The sequence below is a fragment of the Phaenicophaeus curvirostris genome, chromosome 28 (genome assembly GCF_032191515.1).
Source record: "Phaenicophaeus curvirostris isolate KB17595 chromosome 28, BPBGC_Pcur_1.0, whole genome shotgun sequence".
Classification (NCBI taxonomy): Eukaryota; Metazoa; Chordata; class Aves; order Cuculiformes; family Cuculidae; genus Phaenicophaeus; species Phaenicophaeus curvirostris.
The window spans coordinates 4,296,976-4,306,169 of record NC_091419.1 but is presented as its reverse complement, the minus strand read 5'-3'; the positions used below and the strand labels follow the sequence as shown (position 1 = coordinate 4,306,169).

Here is a 9,194-nt window from a genome sequence, read left to right as displayed (position 1 = left end):
CTCCAACTCCCTGAGAGGAGGTTGTGGAGAGGAGGGAGCTGGGCTCTTCTCCCAAGGGACAGGGGACAGGACGAGAGGGAATGGCCTCAAGCTCCACCAGGGGAGGGTCAGGCTGGACATTAGGAAAATATTTTTCACAGCAAGGGTGATTAGTCCCTGGCAGAGGCTGCCCAGGGAGGGGGTTGAGTCCCCTTCCCTGGAGGGGTTTAAGGGACGGGTGGACAAGGTGCTGAGGGACATGGTTTAGTGATTGATGGGAATGGTTGGACTCAATGATCTGGTGGGTCTCTTCCAAGCTGATGATTCTATGATTAGTGATGCCTCCTTGCCTCCTCCACAGCCTTTGTAACGAGATCCCCCTTGCCTCCTCCCCAGCTTTTGGAACTCCAGCGATCCCCCTTGCCTCTGCCAAAGAGCATCCAAGACCCAAGTACCTCCGTGTCTCATTCTTGGGTCCACATGACCTGGAAGGGTCCTGTAAAAGGACCACTGACAAAGCCAAAATGTAACTTTGTTTTCAAAGTTTATTGGATCATCTCACACAAAATCATTACAGCAGCTGTGGAACGGTGTTCTCTTCGTCTTGGTTTTTTATTTTCTCCAGGGAATGTCGATAGCAAATAAATTTGTGAATGTAACACATCATACAGCTTCAAAATTCTAGAATCACTGCACAGGATTCCTTAAGAGAAGACTCTACATGCTAAAGTGACAGTTTTCATCCATGAATTAAAAAAAAAACAAACACTAATTGAGGAACATTATCCTTTAAGACAATTGTAATATGTTCAGTTTCTACCACACAAACTGGCGAACCAAGGGGAGGTTGACCAATACCAAAGCCCAGCGCACAAAGCCTGCTGCCAACACATCCCCGTGAGTGCAGCCAGAACACGGAGCTGGTCCCAGCAATTCCCAACTCAACTTGGGAAGAGCTTAACGACCATGAGACGCGCTTGAAGGACACGGCATCCACCTGAAGGGTGAGATCCACACTTGATCCTGTTCCCTGCACAGGGCTAGAGTTCCGCTCTCCTGGCATTGTTGGGAGCAGAAGCGGGGCCGGAGCAGGGCAGAGAACCCAGCTCCTCCGTGGTTCTCTCAGAGAACCCAGCTCCTCTCCCTGGGGACCCTTCTGGCAACAGAACCCAGCAGCTCCGGCCCTGTGCCTCAGAGTCAAACCATTCCCACCTGTTCCCAGTTTGTCAAGTATGGAACCGTAAGGAAAAGAACTGGGAGCAGGAATCAAACCCAAGAGATTTTGGAGAAGAACGTCAACTGGACATCTCCAACACTGTGAAATCCCAGTTGGTGACTGCACAAGACTTGAGTAGAGCAGGAGGGGTCTCACTTCACAGTTTCTCCCCTTCTGCCCCTGAAGGCCTCCAGCTGCAGCTCCTCACCGTGCCAGGCAGGGCCGTGGGACACTATGGGACAACCCAGACCTGTCCGATTTGGGGACAGGGCTGTATCTGCAAACTGCTGGGAGTACAGGGGACTCCATGTGCGGACGTTCCCTAACCTGGTAGTGGTCAACCTCAGCTGGTGAGCAAATGAAAACAAAAAAGCAGGAACAGACCCCTTTGGATTTCCAGTTTCTTGCTACACCTTAGCTTTTCAGGAATGTGATATTGAAGTGGACTCATCAAACACATCAGCAGAGACTGCTCAGAGGGGAGAGGCGTGACAGACTCCATTTGCAGGGTGGTCAGCGGGAACAGAGAACCGAGCGGTAACACTTCTAGCCTGTTCCATGCATTCACTCTCGACTCTCAGCTGTCACTAAAAGAAGGTTAAGGCTCAAGGCAACTACTATAAACAGAAACTCAAACATCCCGGTTCTCACAGGGCTCATTTGGATTAGCTCAAGGAGATGGAGGATGTTTATATGCTGATCACAATAGATCTTGAGATAATAACAATAATAATAACAATAATAATAAATTGTATTTTAAAAAAAAAAATGAAAGAGGCCTTCAGGTCCAGCACCAGCCTCTGCTAGAAATATACATCAACTACAGCAGCCCTGAAGACATATCCCCTGGCTATGGATCAGGTCAACCTTCCCTGGCAATAAGCACAAGCAACAGGCTCTGTGCTACTGTTAATAAATTCTGCTCAGTCCACCCATCCCACGCAGATAGCAAGGATTATGGGATCACCATGAGCTGCTGAATAAATAGCGGCCACCCCTCCCTCCCTCCCTCCCTCCTCCAGTCACGCCACCAGGATCTCTTTGGGCTAGAAAGGGTTAACACCACAGTTTGTAAAAAGTTTGGAAATTAAAAAGGTAACATACAGCCTTAAAATGTCTAAACTGCAAACAATGGTGGAGTTAACTGAAAAGCACGTGTCCCAGGATAGTACATGCGTACGAGGGAGAAACTTAACACTTAGGTCTGCTCGTCTTTACACATTGTGTTTCTTGTAGCTGGAGTATTTGATAAGGAATATTCAGCACTTGGACAATGTCTCTTTCATCTCATCCAACAAGTTGCTAAGCAGGGTGGAATCACTGCATTTCCCATCTATGGATACAGAGTTCTCTCCCTTAGAAAGAAAAAGAAGAAAGAATTCCATTAGTTCCTCTTCTAAGCAAGGACAGTTGTATTCCCAGACTGGAAAGAGCCAGGTTCCTGCCCAGGAAGGAGAGATCAGTTCAGAGAAGGGGTCAGTGCTGCTGCTACCCACCAGCTACATGCTGAGCCACAGAAAGCCCACGGGGAGGAACAGGCTTGGTAAGAGCACAGCAAAACCAGTTAGAGGGACCAGATGAATTCATAGAATCATGGAATGGGTTGGGAGGGACCTTAAAGCCCATCCAGTTCCAACCTCCCTGTGATGGGCAGAGACACCTCCCACTGGATCAGGGGCTCCGAGCCCCATCCAACCTGGCCTTGAACCCCTCCAGGGATGGGACAGCCACCACTGCTCTGGGCAACCTGGGCCAGGGCCTCCCCCACCCTCATCGTGGAGATTACGCTGCCCACGGTGTCCTTTGTTGATTTAGACAGGAACATTTCCCTCTTTCTGTTAAGATAAGAAACCCCGTAGATTTAGCTTCTCTGGGGTCATTTCGAAACGTTACAATGCTCTCTCACCTTTTTTACCAGTAGGCAGACGTGATGGCCTTGGATAGAACGACTGTACATGGATGCACACGAATCAACACGTTCCACAACTGCAAAGAAAGCACGAGTTTTCATTCAGTGGGGCCACCTTTAATACAAGATTTGCTTCCCATGAAGAAACATGTTTTTCCCATGTTTTTTCTGGTCTTAAGGAACAGAAGGTTCTATGGAGTGAAGGGAGAAGAAGTCAGGGCTGAGCTGATGTACGTGCCTGGCTCCTCCTGTCCTATCTGGGATATTTCACAATCAGGAGGTTACTCATTGGCCTTTTAAGCAAGCTGCAAACATTTTGTGTCAAAAACGCTGACCAGAATATAAATCTCTTCCCCAGAAATACTTTCAGTGAGGCAACATCTAATGCATACACCAGAGCATGATGAAACAGATACTGGTTTTGCTTCAGCCAAGACTCGTGTTTTAATTAATAAGTCCAAATCTGAATAACAGCTCCCTTACTGAAGCAAAGCACAAGGGAAAGAGGTTGAAGAACTGAAGATCAAACACGCCCTCCAGAGAACAGCTACAGCCCTAGCTGTAAGCAAGCTGCTCCCATGACACTGGCCACGTGCCTCACTGGGCTGGAGAAAAGCCACAACGATAGAGGAAAGTTCATTTTGAGAACGCTGCATGTTTTGAGGATACCAATGTATTACAAAACTGGAAACAACTCATCTCCCAGTTTATTTAATGTGGACATCACCTACTTCTGTCACTGCTGAGGCCGTGGAGTTGGCACTTGCCAAGCACAGCAGAAATTTGAGAGCATGAAATTCTGCAGAAGGTTCTGCGCTGAGGAAGACTCACCTGAAAAATGATGATGAAAACAGATCTTTGCCAGTAGATGTTGGAAAGAAATGCTAATTCCATCTAATTTAATAGAACTCATGTGCAGGTCTCCAGACTCCAGTAGCTTGGCAAAAGCATCACTGAAAAACAAGAAGAAAAATAAAGACTTGTACCAGAAATCCAAGTGTGATCTGCCACATGAGCCCCATGCAGACCTTGAGACACGGCAGGATGCAGAAGTCTAAGTACGACCAAGCTCTAGGCAAACAGGTTTATAGCAAACAGAGGAACTACACTCCGGATTCCACTGGAATCCCCTGCGACCTCAACCAGAGCTACTTCCACACCACCTCCGCAGCACAGGGCACACAGCTCCTTCTTCCAAATCCCTTGAAATAAGTTGCTGGGCATATTTTAAACAGTCAAACATTCCATGAGATATCTGAACCGTAGGCAAAGCAACCACAAGCAGCCAAAGTCAAAAGCACGCTGCGCGTCTTGCAGAGATGGCCTGCAGCCAAAGCACAGCTTCACATGGGCGGCAAAAGCACCAGTGCTGTGCTCCCTAAGTGGCACTTACCTATAGCAAGGCGTCGTGATCAAGTATGAAGCGCAACTGAAGTGCAATTTGAAATCTAGTTTTTCATGGGTTGAACCTTCATCATTCTGCAACAGGTCAAAGGAAAGGAGATGAATGGGAGCCCCAAAGCAGCAAGAGGAGGCACCACCCCCACCTACCAAACAGGGACAAGACTTTGGGGCTCAATTCCCTTTGACAGACCTTAGCTGGGCCTGAAGGATCAGTGCGAGAACAACCATCACGCTACTGCCTCTGGGAAGTCAGAGACAAGGTGCGGGTAGCTGGGTTGATACACACACCTACAGCAGGTGAGGGGCACAACTGGAGGGACCTGGCTGCACTTGTGATCGCATTCTGCTGAAATACATCAAGCAGCCTGAATTTATACGCTTGGAGGTGTGGATTTACTTTCTTTCCTCAGCAAAGAAAGAATGAATATCTCCCAGATTCTTCGGTACTGAAAATAGGGCTAGTTCACTATTTTTAAGAAACCCTTAAAATAGATCATGGCTGACTCAGAAGCAGTCACAACTGTCTCCATTCACTTCCTTCAAGCTATTCAAACAGCTCCTTCATTAATAATTTTACTGAAATAAGACTAGAAACCCACAGAGTCTTATACAGGTCAATACTTAATATCTTCAGCTGACCTCACTCTTGTTCTAGGTGTTCATCCTCATTAACTGCATCTAACTCCTATTACTGTTTTTCCAGCCTTGTACTGGGTAGCAGTGTCTGACTGATCTTTAGGTAACGCAGATCAGACAGAACAGGCTCTGAGTTGCCTCTCTCGCCTGTTGGTTGACCTCCTCTCCCTGGCAGATGCGCCACTGCAGTGATTTTCTAGCTGACAATGTGGCATGTGTTTCAGGTCGCATCGCTCACACACTGCCCAGAATGACAATTTAGGACATGCTTCCACAGTATTTGGGACACTCTTTGCACAAGATGTCATGTAAAAATATTTCTCACATCACAGAATGGGCTGGTGCAGCAGAGATGAAATGATGCCTAAAAAAAGCTCGAAAGCAGTGCTTTCCACCCAAGTCAAGCTCCCTTATGCGGTTCCAAAGGAAGCAGAAGCAGAGTTGAAAAGCTGCACTTACTTTGACTATAAAGGACAGTGTTCCTTTTAACTTCTGAGCCATAACAATACTCTGAAGTGTAAACACAAACTGGGCTTCATTAGAGATTCCTAGCACGAAGAAAGGAGAGGGAGAAGTCAAGTCAGACAATGGTTTCCATACCTAAGTAAAAGAATAAACTAGATAGATAAGTAGCAACTCAGGTTTATGTGCTGACTGTCTCTAAACCAAGTTGGAGGTTTTCCATATAGTTGGAAAAGAGTTATACACACAGTTCCTGTTGGTGAGCTAACAGTGTTAGAGCACTCAGGTCCCTGAGAAGCAACAGTGACCACTGGCACCTGGTAGAGGTCACAGAGTTACAGAGCAAGTGCTTGGGCACAGTACATCACAGTAGCAAGGTATTTAAACTGGAAAATGTACACCTTTCCGAGGAGTTCAGAACTAACTCACATTCTGTTTCTATGGTTTTCTTGCAACACACAAGTCTGTCAAGAACTGCCTTATACAGAATAAGCAAGTTCCCCACTGCTTTCCACAGGGGAATCAAAATGCACCTGAGGCCACTAAATCCCAGAAGACTTCTTCAGAATTCAAATGAATGCTCTGGCAAAGGAAGTGAAACAGCAAGAATCTCAATGATTCGCCTGTACTATTGTACTATGTATGAAGCCATTATCCTTCATCTCCACGCCTAATACTTCTTACGGGGTCAGCTCCCCATCACATAAACACAGACTTATCACAAACTTTCACTGCATGTTGCCTCTACCATTAAAACCGTGGGACAACAGCTCAAGAATAACTCCAGAATAGATTCTAATGGTACAAGAACCTATAGCTTTGTTTCATTTTAAATCTCATAGCAAGCTCCTCATGAACCTGGAATTCCTGTTGGCAATACTGGCATGTTCAAAGCTGTGACAGCCTGCAGTCAGCTGAAAAATGAACTTGGATACTTGAACTCCCAGCTCTGCATTATAGGCTACAGAACCACCTGCGTTTATAGCCACGCTGTGAGAAGGCTTATCCTCTCTAGTGAACCGTGTGAAAGCCCTGTGAACACCCAGGCAGGAGGATAGGTCTTCCGGGACAACAAGGAGGAAGTTCAAACAATTCTTTCCACGGGAGGGCAGTGCAGGACTAGACACACTCCAAGAACCCTGCGTGAAGCTGCACGTACCAGGGGGGAGCTGGAAGGGTACAGGTATCCCATCGTGTACTGATGATCCTTCTGGTCGGAGCATTTTAGTGTTGAGAGAGTCCAGTACATTTAGTTCCATGCTCTTAAGGAAGCTAGTGCTTTTGTTCTCAAAGATAACAGAGACAGTGACTTGGCTATCATTCTGGAGGTTGCCTTGAATATCGTACGTCTGCAAAAGAAGGAAAAAAACCAACACAGGGAAGATTGAGAAACGTCAAAGAGCAGAACGCAGCATAACAATAAAGCAAGCGTCAGAAATAAGGTGATTTGGCATGGCTACAGGATAGTGAAAAGCACACTGGTGATCAACTCCACACTACGGTTACGTAGGGAGAAATATCAACTCAAAATCTTGTTAGGTGGGACATCCAAAGGAATGGAAGCAGAGCTGTATTATGTTTCTGCTTCCTGGGATTTCAACAGTTCTTCGGTTAAATGCTGTCTACATGAAGTCGCTGTGCTGTCCCCAGGGTATCCCCTCTTTTCTTAGGGAACACAACAAGAACAGACATCTGGATGTGAATGCCGAACACTCACCATTTTAATGTATGGATTTTCAGCAAGAAGGCGGTAACTGGACATAGGCTGAAAAACAAGAAAGAAATCAAGGTTGTAATGTAACTACCATCTCTGAAACGAGCCGTCATTCTTCCTCCCAAAGGAGTTTAGCTCCTGCCTTTCCCCAGGTCAAGCTACTCACTGGTAGTGGTTCATCCTCTAGTGTTCCATTCTGCACCGACTCTGCTGTCTCCTCCTCACCGTGATGACTCTTCTTTTTGGATTTCTTCTTATCCTTTGATTTCTCTTCCTTCTCTTTCTTGTGCTTTTTCTTCTTATGTTTGGATGATTTCTACCAAAAAGAACAAGAAACTACAACAAACCCTTACAGAAACCCTACACTCCTGGTCATTTCATCATGACCCTTCTACCAGCCTTTCAACGACAGACTCCGCCCTGTGCAGCCTTCTGAATGACTGAAGAGTTTCCTTCTGCAGCAGAAGCCTGAAACAGAGCCCCCAGTCCTTAAACTCCTACAGCAACTCTGTCTCAAGTCCTCATAAACCCCTGCTCCCCACTCACAGATCAATACCTTAACGCAAGGCAGCCTGGGACCAGCAGAAGGTTGAATCTCTTCAGCTGTTTGGAAGCTCAGCTTTAAAACTTCATGGTGTTTGGCTTAAGGAACAACCAAAACTCTTACTAGGAAGTGTTTAGAGCTCCTCAAAGGCATAACATCCTACTGCTGCCTATTCCCAGGCAGTCAGGACTAGGAAACTGTTGGTACCTCCCACGTGCTGCTTCTGAAGGAATATGAGACATTAGGAGAACATGGCTGAGGACAACAGCAATTTAAACCACTTACCTTTCCTTCGTCCTCTTCCTCCTCCTCACGCTCTTCCCTTTCTTCTTTTTTTACCTCTTGAGGTTCAGCCACAACAGCAGCACCCACTTCAGGCTCACTCTGTGCAGATGAGCAGAAGGATTATGGCACTAACAGAACACAGCTGGAACAGCTGAATCCCACATCAAAAGAAACCTTAACAGAAACACTCCCCTCAACAACTGTTATTTTGAAAATTACATTACACTAACATTGTATCAAGTCTTCCACACTACCCCTCAAAAACCCAGCAAATATGATCATCTGAGAACAAGATAAAAAAGACTTCCTGCAAGGAATCCATCCCTTTATATTCCCTGCCTCTTCCTCTAAAATCTCCCATCAAAATTCATGAGACTCTTTCAGCCTGTCTCTCCCACATCTATTAACACAGCTAGTGTCTAGCTCAAACTAGGAAATCAACCTGTACAATAATATACTATTAAAAGCCACCAATATTAAAATCCACCAAGTCTGTAGCTGCATCTGTATTTCCATCCACAGTTCTACACTGCAGAATGAGCCTGAAACCTCCTGTTACAGTGTCTGTAGATCAGGCAGATAAAACACCATCGTTTTGCAGCAATAAGTGGAGGAGATGAAGCGCATCTCTCCCTTCTCTCCTGAGCACAATGAAGTGCTGGTGTCACAGCTAAGATGCAATCGTCAGAAAAGGTTTCCCGCAATGTGGCAAGGTGCCTACCTGGGGCTGGGTAGTGGGAGCAGGTGGTGGAGCAGTGGAGAGCCAGAAATCCAAGTCCTCCTCCTGAATTTCAAGAGCGAACAAACATTTATGGTTCTTTTGATATCATTCTTAAAAAACCAACATGGTAATCCCTGAAAACTTAAGATTTCAACTGAAATGCTTCATTCCAGAGTGCTCACACACAGATGCTGCTGTTATTTAGGAGCAAATAGATCCAGAAGCTTAACTTCAGCCTTCAAGCACACTTTCAAAACCAGACATTGCTGGCAGTAACTGCAAATTACCCTGCACACCACAACACCTACAAGCATTCAAAGCACA

General features: G+C 46.1%; 1 protein-coding gene across 1 annotated transcript in view; it reads right to left on the bottom strand.

Moving 5' to 3' along the window:
* Window positions 1-572: 572 nt before the first annotated feature.
* Window positions 573-9,194, bottom strand: part of AP3D1 (adaptor related protein complex 3 subunit delta 1) — a 38,356-nt gene continuing 29,734 nt past the window's right edge. Inside the window, exons 23-32 of the mRNA XM_069877990.1 lie at window positions 8,871-8,933; window positions 8,150-8,248; window positions 7,487-7,636; window positions 7,324-7,371; window positions 6,766-6,955; window positions 5,604-5,692; window positions 4,498-4,583; window positions 3,936-4,057; window positions 3,102-3,181; window positions 573-2,550 (exon numbers count right to left, since the gene is read on the bottom strand). Coding sequence (XP_069734091.1) covers window positions 2,455-2,550; window positions 3,102-3,181; window positions 3,936-4,057; window positions 4,498-4,583; window positions 5,604-5,692; window positions 6,766-6,955; window positions 7,324-7,371; window positions 7,487-7,636; window positions 8,150-8,248; window positions 8,871-8,933 — 1,023 coding nt within the window. The 3' untranslated portion in view covers window positions 573-2,454. The remainder of the gene's footprint in view (window positions 2,551-3,101; window positions 3,182-3,935; window positions 4,058-4,497; window positions 4,584-5,603; window positions 5,693-6,765; window positions 6,956-7,323; window positions 7,372-7,486; window positions 7,637-8,149; window positions 8,249-8,870; window positions 8,934-9,194) is intronic.